The sequence below is a fragment of the Babylonia areolata genome, chromosome 31 (genome assembly GCF_041734735.1).
Source record: "Babylonia areolata isolate BAREFJ2019XMU chromosome 31, ASM4173473v1, whole genome shotgun sequence".
In the NCBI taxonomy this organism is placed as follows: domain Eukaryota; kingdom Metazoa; phylum Mollusca; class Gastropoda; order Neogastropoda; family Buccinidae; genus Babylonia; species Babylonia areolata.
The window spans coordinates 8667362-8682361 of NC_134906.1; the positions used below are offsets into that span (position 1 = coordinate 8667362).

A 15000-nucleotide genomic window follows, 5' to 3' on the forward strand; every position below is an offset into this window, starting at 1 on the left:
GATGATGATGTTGATGATGATGGTGATGGTGATGATGGTGGTGGTGGTGATGGTGATGATGGTGGTGGTGGTGGTGGTGGTGATGATGATGATGGTGGTGATGATGATGATGGTGATGATGATGGTGGTGGTGATGGTGGTGATGATGATGATGGTGATGATACTGATGATAATAATGATGATAATGATGGTGGTGATAACATTGATAATGATTATAACTGATCATAATGATGACAGGGATGATGATGATGAATTTGACAGGTGCAGGTGTTGACAGGTGTGTGGGTGGATGGTGACAGGTGTGTGGGTGTGTTGACAGGTGCAGGTGTTGACAGGTGTGGGGGTGGATGGCGACAGGTGCAGGTGTTGACAGGTGGGTGGGTGGGTGTTGACAGGTTCAGGTGTTGACAGGTGTGGGTGTGGGTGTTGACAGGTGTGTGACAGAGCTCTGAGGGTGGTGAGGGAAGACGAGGTGTTGCCTGGATCTGATAATGGCACCAGGTGAGATAATCTGCTTAGATTGGCACACACACACACACACACACACACACACACACACACACACACACACACACATATGTATGTAAACATAACTATACGAACACACATTCATGCATGGTTGTACACGTGTGTGCACACATTCACATTGATACACAGAAACAGAGATGTATTATCCATGATGAAGTCATTGCATTATCAAAGGCAGGCCTTTTTGTCACTCGACTTACATGATGAGACAACTTAAGCCACGTCGATTTAAGCGATGACAGCGAATGACATCATATATAATTGTTTCTTTTAAAATTGAATATGATGAGGAGGATGAATGTGCTCGCTTCCATTGCTTGTACAGCTGAAGCAGCAATGTTAATTTGAATGTGAAGGATATTTTTTAAAAATTGCCCCAACCCTCTAAAATTTCGGACATATATTATCATTGCGAAAATGCTAAAAAAAAAAAAATCAACGATAGCCCAATCAAGCTACATAATTATGTGACCTGGTTGGAGACATAATTTGACAAAAAACAAGAACGCCAGAGAATCGACAGACAGACAGAAAATACAAAAAAACAACTTAGCCATATAGAGAGCACAGGAACAGGAGTCATGATAGCTGCCGGAAAAAGAGGGACAAAGGGGAGGTTACCTACTTCCGGGAGGTTATCGGCCGTAGTACTTTCGTTTTCTCCGCATAGGTGGATAGTAGCTTGCACAGGACAGGAATGTCAGACCCCTGCTGGAGTCTGCACTAGTTGGGTCACGGTAAGTATGTTATTTAAACGTAATTTTAGACAGAAAATTTCCTTTTTTCCAAATGTTGCTGGTTTTTCACAGGATTAAGTTTGGGTCCTGTTCTGTTTGTGTGCAGAGTATAAAAAAACAAAACAACTACCACCCCAATCTCTTAATTACACTGTACCACCACAATCTCTTAATTACACTGTACCACCCCAATCTCTTACTTACACTGTACCACCCCAATCTCTTACTTACACTGTACCACCCCAATCTCTTACTTACACTGTACCACCCCAATCTCTTGCTTACACTGTACCACCCCAATCTCTTACACTGTACCACCCCAATCTCTTAATTACACTGTACCACCCCAATCTCTTAATTACACTGTACCACCCCAATCTCTTACACTGTACCACCCCAATCTCTTAATTACACTGTACCACCCCAATCTATTACTTACACTGTACCACCCCAATCTCTTACACTGTACCACCCCAATCTCTTAATTACACTGTACCACCCCAATCTCTTAATTACACTGTACCACCCCAATCTCTTACTTACACTGTACCACCCCAATCTCTTACTTACACTGTACCACCCCAATCTCTTACTTACACTGTACCACCCCAATCTCTTACACTGTACCACCCCAATCTCTTACACTGTACCACCCCAATCTCTTACACTGTACCACCCCAATCTCTTAATTACACTGTACCACCCCAATCTCTTAATTACACTGTACCACCCCAATCTCTTAATTACACTGTACCACCCCAATCTCTTACTTACACTGTACCACCCCAATCTCTTAATTACACTGTACCACCCCAATCTCTTAATTACACTGTTCCACCCCAATCTCTTAATTACACTGTACCACCCCAATCTCTTACTTACACTGTACCACCCCAATCTCTTACTTACACTGTACCACCCCAATCTCTTACACTGTACCACCCCAATCTCTTGCTTACACTGTACCACCCCAATCTCTTACTTACACTGTACCACCCCAATCTCTTGCTTACACTGTACCACCCCAATCTCTTAATCACACTGTACCACCCCAATCTCTTACTTACACTGTACCACCCCAATCTCTTACTTACACTGTACCACCCCAATCACTTACTTACACTGTACCACCCCAATCTCTTACACTGTACCACCCCAATCTCTTAATTACACTGTACCACCCCAATCTCTTACTTACACTGTACCACCCCAATCTCTTACTTACACTGTACCACCCCAATCTCTTACTTACACTGTACCACCCCAATCTCTTACTTACACTGTACCATTTCCAGAAAGGGGAAGCAACAACAAGGAGCTGAAGGAGGGAAGGAGAGAGAATCCGTGGGCCGAGCCCTCGTCACCCTGTGGCGCTCCATCGACCCCTTGCTCCGTGACGCCCTGACGTCCACGGTGGTTGGACTGCTGGCGATGGCCGCCTTCATGCTCCTGTTGCCCTCTACGGGCCAGGGGGACCCCGCTGTGAGCGAGGCGTGCCGCGCGGGGGCCATACGGGACGAGGGCTACCGGAAGCTGCTGTGCGGCGAGAAGAACACCTCCTGGGCCCAGTTCCAGCAGAGGGCAGGGCAGATGGTGGTGGCTGTTCTCATCACCGCCATCGTTTTTCTGTACCGGCACACTAACAGAAGGCTGTGAGGTTATGAGAGACAAAAAACCAAAAAAAAAAAAAAAGAAAAAAAAAAAAGAAAGAAGGAAATGATCATGGGGACTTGATATTAGAAAAGCACACACATGTACACATATACATACATACACTCACACACACACACACACACGCACACACACACACACACACACACACACACACAGACCCACCCTTGCCATAATACCCCAAACTCCACTGATACAAAGAGCAAAAAAATAAAATAAAATTAAATTAAAATAAAGAAAAGAAGAAAAGGATCATGAAGGACTTTGATTTTTAAGGAAACTTCTTTTATGAAAACATTTTGGGGAGGGGGGGGGGGATTGCCCTGTTTTTTTTTGTTGTGTGTGTGGTCCTTAACATTTTGGTGTTCACTTAATTCATTTTGTAATCTCTTTAACATTTTCTCCTTTCTTTGTTATTGTTATCCTAACTAGTTTTGTTCATTTGATTTTTTTGTTGCCACTATCTTGTTATTTATTTGGGTACCCTTGTGTTCTTAAAATTCATTAATGTATTCAATCATCGAATCAAACACAGAGCTTATTTTTTATTTTATTTTATTTTATTTTTACCAACAAGATTAAGCGCTTTATAAAGACCATTGCTATTATTATTATTTGTTATTTATTTATTTATTTATTATTATTATTATTATTATTATTATTGTTATTATTATTATTTTATCATCATTATCTCTATTATCTTTTTATCATCATTATTATGACTGCAGTGTTGCTATCTTGTAATTCATTGTAAACAAGTGGTGCAACACTTGGTTTGGTTTGTGTTTACTGTACACCGAGAGAAGGTAAATGATGGCACTCGTAATTTCAATACATCTATGTATCTGTCTATCTATCTATCTATCTATCTATTTATCTATCTGTCTGTCTGTCTATCTGTCTATATGTATGTATGTATGTATATAGGCCTATCTATATCTATCTATATCTATATCTATCTATCTATCAATATTTATGTATGTGTGTGTGTTTATCTATCTATCTATCTATCTGTCTCTCTCTATACATATCTATCTGTCTATATCTATATGTATTTATCTCTCTCTCTCTCTCTCTCTCTCTCTCTCTCTATATATATATATATATATATATATATATATAATGTGTGTATGTGTGTGTGCGTGTGTGTGTGTGAGGCTTTTTTGCATGCGTGGTTTATATTCATCCCAACAATAATCAATGCGTCTTTTTCCTGAAGATGGTAATTCAAGTGATACCTTTTATCCAAGCTGACAGAAATTATCTTCTGACCTTTTATTATATTTTTGAAGTAATGTACAAAATGGAAAAAAATCAAAACAAAAACAAATGTGCATGATAAACCTTTTTTTTTTTTGAAATGGCAAAAATTATCTGATCTTTCATCTTGTTTTGAATTACTGTGCAGAATGAAACCTGTATATATATTTTTTTGGGGGGGTATTTTTTTGTATTTCTTCAGATTTCTTGGTGTGAAATTCGGGCTGCTCCCCCCAGGGAGAGCGCGTCGCTACACTACACCACCACCCATTTTTAAAATTTTTTCCTGCGTGCAGTTTTATTTGTTTTTCCTTTCAAAGTGGATTTTTCTACAGAATTTTGTCAGGAACATCCCTTTTGTTGCTGTGGGTTCTTTTACGTGTGCTGAGTGCATGCTGCACACAGGACCTCAGTTTATCGTCTCATGCGAATGACTAGCGTCCAGACCACCACTCAAGGTCTAGTGGAGGGGGAGAAAATATCGGTAGCTGAGCCGTGATTGGAACCAGCGTGCTCAGATTCTCTCGCTTCCTAGGCGGACGCGTTACCTCTAGGCCATCACTCCTTATCATGACACGTATATGACAAAAAAACCAGATCAGATTTGCCTAGGTTGAAACTGCAGCCCGTAAACGGTCTTTCTGTGGTTGTCTGGACTGCAAGTGACATGGTTTTATTTGAACTTGAAACTTTTTTATTTTTTATTTTATTTTAAGGATGTTGAAAATTGTACAGACAGACAGATTTTGTTTGTTTTAAGAGTTACTAACAATAACCTTCAAGACTCTAAAGCATGTATGCATTTTTTGTGTGTGTGTGTGTGTGTGTATTTTTTTTAATGCCTTATACCATTCCATTTTAAAACAAGAACAGATGCAATAAGTAGTTCTGTTACAGAAAAAAAAAAAAAATTCTGTGAATTGTGTGGAAAATATGAGTGAACATTGTGTTGTGTACATACAAATTCAGTTTCCTATTTTATGTCTTTCCACATCATTTGATACTTGACATGTATTACAAATGTGTGTACACATATGTGTGTGTGTGTGTTTAAAGTGTATGCTTATATAATGATTTATTGTTTATTATTTTCCATTTTCATGATTCTAAAACGGTTCATCTGATTTTTTTTATTTCGATCAGTTCTCTGCGACATGTCTTATTATACACTTTCCTATAAACAATATGAATATGTCCTTGATAGGAAAAAAAAACCCAATGATAGTGATTTTTTTCCCCATTTGTTATATAAATGCCAAAAAAAACGGCATCAGATAGTTTTTCTTCCTGATTATTATTTATGTCAACAAATTGATTAAGTCAGATAGATCATTCACAGAGACTAATCATTTTTTTTTCTTCAGTCGGCAAAACTAAATAACTGAATAAGTCGAGAAGTTCATGCTCATTCAAGTTATTAAGGCGAAGAAGGCTGATGCGTAGTTTACCTTTGCTTAACCCTTTCACCGCCAGTTATTTAAGAGTACAAAATTCCCTTATGGAATAAACACAGAAAAGACAGTGGCTAAGAATAGCTGGGGATCCCCCATGCGGTGTATAGAAAATATGGCCTATCCTACCACCGAACATTAACTCACTCAGTACGGCCAGTCCTCTCTTCTCCTCTACACAGACCCCTCGGATGTCCAGTGGGTGTCTGAATGACCCAACCTTTAGCTTCCGTCATCAGAATTGTGGTATTCTTTGTCAACATTCACGTCTTCAGTATAAGAGCCTTCCGCTTGCAATATTTTGATGATGGCAATTGGGGTGAAACGCTGTTAACGTCGTCTCTTTCGCCATTCGTATGGAAAGAGTTAAGAGCACTAGGTTCATGGATAACAGACCAATGAATGGCCAGCTTTCAGTGACATGGGTCCTCTACCACGCCTGTGCATAAATGCGAGCTTGGCGGTGAAAGGGTTAATCCTTTTTGTACATTGTGGCACATAAGGCGGCCACTCAGAGATCTTATCTTGTGCTGTTGTACCCAGCATCCTTCAGGTGCAGCAACTCTCCGCTTCTTTTTCAATTTCTGTTTCAGTTTCTCAAGGAGGCGTCACTGCGTTCGGACAAATCCATATACGCTACACCACATCTGCTCAACAGATGCCTGACAGCGGCGTAACCCAACATGCTTGTCAGGCCTTGAGTGCATGCTTATATAATGTGTGTACCTATCAGAGTGGAGTTCTTTTTACGTAATTTTGCCAGAGGGCAACACTCTCGTTGCCATGGGTTCTTTATCAGTGTGCCTAGTGTGTGCTGCACACAGGACCTCGGTTTATCATCTCATCCGAAAGACTAAACGCTTAGTTTGTTTATCCCTTCAAACTTGGGAGAAAGGGCGAGAGTGGGATTGGAACCCACACCCTCACGGACTCTCTGTATTGGCAGCTGAGTATTGGCGCAATAGCCGAGTGGTTTAAGCGTCGGACTTTCAATCTGAGGGTCCCGGGTTCGAATCACGGTAATGGCGCCTGGTGGGTAAAGGGTGGAGATTTTTCCAATCTCCCAGGTCAACATATGTGCAGACCTAGTGCGTGAACCCCCTTCGTGTGTATACGCTCGCAGAAGATCAAATATGCACGTTAAAGATCCTGTAACCCATGTCAGTGTTCGGTGGGTTATGGAGACACGAAAATACCCAGCATGCATGAACCACGACAGAGTCATCGGCAAGTCGATGTTGGTCGTGTAACGGAAAGAAGAAGAAGAAGAGTGTCTTAATCATTCTGCCACCTTCCTCCATCTTTTTGAACCATTCCATGCATTGCCTCCCTTGGGCTTCCTATCACTCTGTTTTTTTGTTTTCCTTTCTTGGTGTCCAGTCTTGAAAGAGCATCTGATGGTGCTCAAAGGACTCATGCTATCCAGTGCCATCTTTTTTTTTTTTTTTGCTTGATCTCAGCGTTGCTGTCATGGCATGGAGCATTAGGTGAATTTCTAAGCCTTAACTCACTCAGTACGGCCAGTCCTCTCTTCCCCTCTACACAGACCCCTCGGATGTCCAGTGAGTGTCTGAATGACCCAACCTTTAGCTTCCGTCGTCAGAACTGTGGTATTCTTTGTCAACATTCACCTCTTCAGTATAAGAGCCTTCCGCTTGCAATATTTTGATGATGGTAATTGGGGTGAAATGCTGTTAATGTCCTCTCTTTCGCTGTTCGTATGGAGAGAGTTAAGCATATCAAAATATTACCTTGCAACAAGTCAGCAAGATAGTTTTTTTTTATTCTTTTGTCTTGAACCACACTGAAACAATTATATGACTGTGCATATATGCATGTGCTTGCTCCTGCATGTTCATTTAAAAAAATATATTTTTAAAATTATTATTAAAAAAACACCACCATGCTTTCAGAGATGTAACACAAAAACTAGTTCTGGATTCTACAGTGTATGCGAGTGTGTGTGTGTGTGACAATGTGTGTGTGCTTGAGAATGCATGTGTGTACATGTGTGTGTGTGTGTGTGCGCACTTCACTGCTGTACATATGCAATAAGGTCTTTCAATCATCATTTCCTTTGATTTTGTTTATTTAACTGATTTTCATTTGTTTATTTATTTATTTATTTTTTTGTATTATTGCTTTGACATTTTTTAGCTTTTGATAACTTATGTGAGCATTAATTATTTAGATACCCAGATGCTGTAACTGTCATGGCAATAAGGGAATTTGGTGTCTTGCTGATATTGTTGTTCTTTTATGATGATGATGATGATGATTACTACTACTCCTCTTCCTACTACTACTACCACTACTAATCAGTATTGTTAAATATTATTATTAGTATTTATTATTTTTGTTATGATCATCAGTATTATTATAATCATCATTACTACTACTACTACTACTGCTAATCCTCCTCCTCCTACTACTATTGCAACTACTACTACTACAAATCATTATTTTTACTATTTATTATTATTAATATCATCATCATCATCGTCATTTATTGCTGCACATATTTTTCATGTGATGTAGAGGTTCAGAATTTTATGGTTGGCTCATTTTACAAGTAATTGTGAATGTTTATCACAATCAGTGACTTTTTTTGTTTTTTGTTTTGTTTTGTTTTCTGCTAGGCAATGGAGAGCAATAATTGAACAGAATTTTTATGGCCCCACAATTAACTGTTGTGTGCTATATATATATATATTTCATTTCAAACTGAATGGACTATTGAGTTATCCTTTTTGGAAATAAAAGCAGTGTAAGAATCTGTGTGCGTGTGCGTGTGTGTGTGTGTGCGCGCGCGTGTGTTCTCATGTATATGCGATGTTGACATGGATTACAGGAAATTTTAATGTTGATTGTTCTGTTTGTGTACACACACACATAGGGTATTCAGACACCAGAAGGTCTGCATATATCTGCTGACCTGGGTGACAGGGTTGGTTATTTTTTTCTTTTTGGGGGGGCGGGGGGGGTCTCCACCATTAATTCATCAGGCACTTATGTGACCCTGGTTTGAACCCAGGACTCTGAAATTGAAAGTGTAAATATTCTCTAAACAGCATGCTTGGCTGTTGTTCCCATCACCTCAGCCCTAGTTGGATAAATTTCCCATGTATCAGGTCGCTTTAAATTGTTATGTCATTATATCAAAGTGGCAGAAGCTGAGTCTTAATTGGTGATTCTAGTTTTAGTTCTTGTTTTTTTTGTTTGTTTCTGTGATCGATCACTTTGTTGGGTTATGCTGCTGGTCAGGCATCTGCCCAGTAGATATGGTGTAGCGTGTATGGATTTGTCCGAACGCAGTGACGCCTCCTTGAGAAACTGAAACTCCCAAGGACACTGCACCATGCTGAAACGGGGCCTCGAAGTCCGAGCTCTGGTGAACACTGGATCTTCTTCTTCTTCTTCTTCTTCTGCGTTCGTGGGCTGCAACTCCCACGTTCACTCGCATGTACACGAGTGGGTTTTTACGTGTATGACCGTTTTTACCCCGCCATGTAGGCAGCCATACTCCGCTTTCGGGGGTGTGCATGCTGGGTATGTTCTTGTTTCCATAACCTACCAAACGCTGACATGGATTACAGGATCTTTAACGTGCGTATTTGATCTTCTGCATGCGTTTACACACGAAGGGGGTTCAGGCACTAGCAGGTCTGCACATATGTTGACCTGGGAGATCGGAAAAATCTCCACCCTTTACCCACCAGGCGCCGTCACCGTGATTCGAACCCGGGACCTTCAGATTGACAGTCCAACGCTTTAACCACCCGGCTATTGCGCCCGTCGAACATTGGATCAGAAGTCCAGATAATAACCAACCAATTCTGCCACTGCGCCTGTAATGATGACTGAAGTTAGCACTGAATCGACCACATAAGTGAAATGAGAAATGTGTTATTGACAGAGTCATCGGCAAGTCGATTTTGCGAAAAAGAAAGAAAAACAAGGGAGGCAAGGCTTTCAAGACTCACTTGTGATACACTTAAAAAATCCAAGCTTTTTATGGATTGAGTATAATTTCAAAATGTAATGTTTAAGATGAGAAAGATCAATTTAAAGCAAATTAACTCCCCTAGCATTAATTACAGAGTAATTTCCCTTTTTTACTATCTGCACCAAAACGTTTGCAAAATAAAGAAAACTTCCATGCTTAGCAAAAGAAGTTGTTGTTTGAACAAAAAATGATAATAATGACTGCTGTAGTTGTTGGGTCAGAATATCAGATCAAAGTTCCAAGTTTAGAGAATACAAAAAATATAAATATAACAGTAAATGCAGTTTGCATATAATTAGGCTTCATTCTTTATTTTTTTTGTGCCCATCCCAGAGGTGCAATATTGTTTTAAACAAGATGACTGGAAAGAACTGAATTTTTCCTATTTTTATGCCAAATTTGTTGTCAACTGACACAGTAGCTGCAGAGAAAATGTCAATGTTAAAGTTTACCATGGACACACACACACACACAGACAACCGAACACCGGGTTAAAACATAGACTCACTTTGTTTACACAAGTGAGTCAAAAAAGAAAGAAAGAAAAAGAAAAAAAAAAAAAAAAAACGAAGAGAGACTGACTGACACAGAGTATAAATGCTGTTGATGAGAGATGGATGGCAGTCGACAATGGGTGGCGTGTTGGCCTAGTGTTAATGCGCCTGACCAGGAAGCAAAATGTCCAAGGTTCGAGTCTCATATATGGGCCAGGATCTTTACTCCCCCAACCCTTTCCACTGGACCTTGGGTGCTGGTTTGAGTGCTGCTTATTCTTTTGGAGCTGTATCATCAATGGTTTCTCCGTATTATCAATGGTTTCTCCAATGCAATGGGAAATCATTTACAGCTTAGTCATTTTGTGAAGGACTATGACTCTCAAACTTGGAAGCAAAACTGCACTGGCTCTCAGTACTGCAGCCTTGGGGTTAGTTGGCCTTTGGGAACCATTCCATCGCCGACTGTCCTAAAACCCTCTTGGCCGAGAAAGAGGGGATGTAACTTGGGCAAGACACTCTGCACTACATAATCAAATTCTAGCCCAGATAGTCGGGACAGCAGTTACCTCCTCTGCTGTTCTGATGGTCATAGTCGAACACGACTGACTATCATACATTCTTTGGGATGAGACGATAAACGCAGGTTCTCTGCGCTGCACGCACTAAGTACGCGTTAGAGAACCCATGGCAACAAAAGGGTTGTCCCTAGCAAAACATATGTGGACAAAAATCTGATTTGGTTTGCAAACAGAAATCCTCCTTATTTAGACAAGATAACTTGTTAATGTGTGTGTGTGTGTGTGTGTGTGTGTGTGTGTGTGTGTGTGTGTGTGTGTGTGTGTGTGTGCCCAAGCCTTGTTTCTTCTTCTTCACCTTCTTCTTCTTCTGTCTGTCTGTCTGTCTGTTGAATTATCTTGAAGTTCCGCCAATGTGTTGGGTGGTGGTGGTGGTGGTGGTGGGGGGGGTATTATTATTTTTTTTTTACTATCGTTCCACTTTGCGTTGTTTGTTTTGTTTTCAGTGTTGATAATTACCAATAGTCAGTTTTATTTTTTATATATAGATTTCTAGCTGAGAAGACATCCGTCAAACATTTAGTTGAAATCCCTTAACTGCCCTGCACGTATGTGACACGTGCATAGTGACGTCACTGATGACGTCATCAGAAGGGGAAATAACTCAGGAAGGCTAAAAATTCACACAGTTTATCTAGAGGGGTATATCTCTCCAGACCATTTTCTCAGTTTTAGGCTTGTTATTTTGGGTATTGTTATATAACTTGAAACACCACTCTCTACTGTTTTTCCCCTGGCACCGAAGGGGTTTTAAGATGTATGCTAGCTTTGCTTTATCAGGACAAGACTTTGCGTTATATTTTTGTTGTTGTCCTGTTTTCTATAGTAGTGTTGTGTTGTGACATGTTAAAAAACAAAAGTTTAAACCAACAGACACATCTACCCCCCTCTCCCCACCCCCATCCCCATCCCACCCCCTATATCTTGAAGGTGGTTTTGAACGATCAAGGAGGAAGGTGGCCGAGTGGCCAAGGCGCTTATCTGCCAGTACACTATTCATGAGAGTCTGGGTTCGATTCCCGCTTTTGCCCTTTCTCCCGAGTTTGACTGGAAAAAAAATCAAAATGAGCGTTTGTCCTGTCATTCGAATGACAGATTAACACAAGGCCCCGTGTGCAGCACGCACTTGGCGCACTGAAAAAGATCCCATGGCAACGATCGAGAGCCCAGTGTTATTCTCTGGCAAAACTCTGTAGATCGAAGAAATCCACTCTGGTTGGTACACAAAATGTGTATGCATGCACCTAAGGCGTGAAAAAGAAACCACGACAACAAACGGGTTGTCCTCTGGCAAAATTCTGTGGAAGAAATCCACTCTGACAAGAGTACACAAACGTGTCTGCATGCGTTCAAGGCCGGTTGGTTTATGCTGCTGGTCAAACATCTGCCAATTAGATGTGGTGTAGCCGTATATGGCTTTGTCCGAGCACAGTGGCGCCACCTTGAGAAACTGTCCTGTTCATCTATGGTAGTGTTATATTGTAACATTATGGAGAAAAATAAGCCCTGTTTAAACAAATGCATATCGTTTTGTTTTTTTGAAAAGAAAAGAAGATACACATCGGTTTTTTGTTTTGTTTGCTTTCAGTTAGTTTTTGTTGTTGTTGTTTCTGGGAACACTGAAGAAGAAGAAGAAGAAGAAGAAGAAGCTATTGTTGTTGTTGTTCTTCTTCTTTGCGGGGGAGGGGGCGGGTGTGTGTGTGTGTGGGGGGGGGGGGGGGGGGGGGGGGGCAGTTCACATGTTCAAGATGGTTTGGAAAGATCAACACGTTCAGCATATTTTTGACGAACAGTTTTTTTGTTTTGTTTTTGTTTTTTGTGGACTGACGGATCAAAATCATCAGCAACAGTTTCATCAACACCGTCATCATCTTCTTTTCATCTGCTGGAGACTGATCGTGGATATCATCAGCAACATCATCAAGGCTAGGTATTCATCGTCATCGGTAACACTTTGACCTCGATCGGCAGCTGAGCAAACATGTCAAGTGGTTTATCCAGGCTTTTGTGAGAGTGGTGTTAGATCCGTGACAGCGAGTGACAAGTGACAATGAATGGGTGAATTGTTTAAAGAATTAGCTGATGCTTGAACTGATAATTATGAGCGACGCGCTCTCCCTGGGGAGAGCAGCCCGAATTTCACACAGAGAAATCGGCTGTGATAAAAAGAGAAATACAAATACAGTACAATACAATACAATATATATATATATATATATATATATATATATACACATATATATATATATATATATATATATGTGTGTGTGTGTGTGTGTGTGTGTGTGTGTGTGTGTGTTCTTCTTCTTGGCGCCGTTGCTTGCATATCCATAGGCCTACCATTTCATCATCCGCCAAACCCTTATTTGGGCATTCATAATACAAGGGCAAAATAAGCCAAGGAATTTTTTTCTCAACAAAGTAGCCACAGTAAGGTAATGATTAACGAACTTTCAAATTTCAGAACAAAGTAGGCATGGGATCAATCACAGTGAGGTGATATATTCATGAACTGTCAAAAAGAACCCAAGGCTTTTGTTGTTCTCTCTCTACTTACACTGAGGCAGTAATTCTGGAACTGTCAAATTTCTCAACAAAGCAGCCGTTGATTCGAACACAGTAGGCTAATACATTCACGAACACTCAAATTTATGTAATGAAAAAAAAAAAAAGTAGCCACGGAATCAAATCAATCACAGGTAACAGTTAATGAACTGTGAATCAACAACATACAAAGACCACATCACAAATGAGGAAGTGAAAAGAAGAGTCCAAAACGCCATTGGCCCATTCAAAGGCCTGCTAACCACAGTGAAGGAACGCAAGCTCCGCTGGTATGGACACGTCACACGATCAGACGGCCTAGCCAAGACCATCCTGAAGGGTACCGTACAAGGAAGGAGGAAGAGAGGCAGACAGAGAAAGCGGTGGGAGGACAACATCAAAGAGTGGACGGGCCTGCCATTTGCCACAACTCAAAGGGCCGCTGAGGACCGAGGCAGGTGGCGCGAGCTGACCAGGCAGTCATCCATGGTGCCCCAACGACCCACCCACGGGTCAAGGGATAGATGAGATGAGATGAATCAACAACGAACCCTGAAAGTATATTCTAACACTAAGAGGCATGCAAATCCAGCGTCTAGAAAACTGATGTGTGCGCGTGCGCATGCTTGTGTAAAATATAGACACACACACACACACACACACACACAGACAGAGAGAGAGAGACAGAGACAGAGAGAGATAGAGACAGAGAGACAGAGAAAGACAGAGAAATAGACCTCTTTAACCTGTGGATAAAAACGAACAAGAAAAACAAATCTGTAAGCACATGCCTGATTTTATAAAGTGGTTCTTAACCTTTTGTGAATCATGTATATATATATATATATATATATATATATATATATATATATATATATATACACACACACATTTTTATTTATTTATATGTTTCAATCAATCAGTCAAGCTAGCCATAGCCCTCGCCAAACCATGCACAATTTGAATAACCTCTAGATGAAAAAAAAACCAAGCAGTGTATGACAACATGCCTGATTTTATGCAGTGGTTCTTAAGTTCTTGTGTGAACCATAATATATATATATATATATATCAAGCTAGTCATAGCCCCTAGCCAAACCACCTTTAGCGACAGCAGCATGGACAAAAAAACCAAAAAAACCCAACCAAAAAACAAACAAACAAACAAACAAACAAAAAAAACCAAACCCTACAATCAACCCAATCCAATCCAGTCCAACCCAATCCAATCCAGTCCAACCCAAACCAAATCAAATTCAACCATCTTTTTTTTTAAACACTGACTAAACCAACCAATCATCGGCTTCCCCCACCCACCCACCCACCCACCCACTCCCAACCCTCCCTCAACCACGGCCCCACCCCCTCCATCCCCCATCCTCCCTCCCAACCCCACCCCCTCCACCACAACCCCTTCAGCCAGGAAGCTGATCGTCGACTGCCACGTCCCCATCCACGCAGGTGGAGGAGACGTGGTCGAAGGTGAAGCTGGCCTGACAGGCCCTGACGAAGGCGTCACCCCAGAGGTCGCACTGGATGTACTTGTGCTTGTCCCCAGGGTAGGGCCAGAAGAACCTCCCCGAGTGTACGTGCCCGTGCGTGCAAGGGGGCGCGTAGTCCTTGCTCAGCAGACCCGAGGAGGGGTCCGGGGTGGTGTAGCTGACCTGGGCGGTGGTGTGAGGGAAGGTGACCGGGTAGGTGAGGTGGGTGGGCGGCCGGTGGGTGGAGGGC

General features: G+C 41.3%; 2 protein-coding genes and 1 long non-coding RNA gene across 3 annotated transcripts in view; 2 read left to right on the forward strand and 1 right to left on the reverse strand.

Moving 5' to 3' along the window:
- Window positions 1-7521, forward strand: part of LOC143276106 (uncharacterized) — a 22925-nt gene extending 15404 nt beyond the window's left edge. Inside the window, exons 7-8 of the mRNA XM_076580501.1 lie at window positions 434-501; window positions 2561-7521. Of these exons, the coding sequence (XP_076436616.1) occupies window positions 434-501; window positions 2561-2921 (429 nt within the window). The 3' untranslated portion in view covers window positions 2922-7521. The remainder of the gene's footprint in view (window positions 1-433; window positions 502-2560) is intronic.
- A 5470-nt stretch (window positions 7522-12991) lies between these two features.
- Window positions 12992-14426, forward strand: LOC143275717 (uncharacterized). Its single transcript, XR_013053465.1, has 2 exons — window positions 12992-13441; window positions 13804-14426. It is a non-coding gene; the product is annotated as an uncharacterized LOC143275717 (long non-coding RNA).
- Window positions 14098-15000, reverse strand: part of LOC143275716 (uncharacterized) — a 31727-nt gene continuing 30824 nt past the window's right edge. Inside the window, exon 14 of the mRNA XM_076579990.1 lies at window positions 14098-15000. This exon is cut by the window's right edge and continues 206 nt beyond it. Within this exon, the coding sequence (XP_076436105.1) occupies window positions 14685-15000 (316 nt within the window). The 3' untranslated portion in view covers window positions 14098-14684.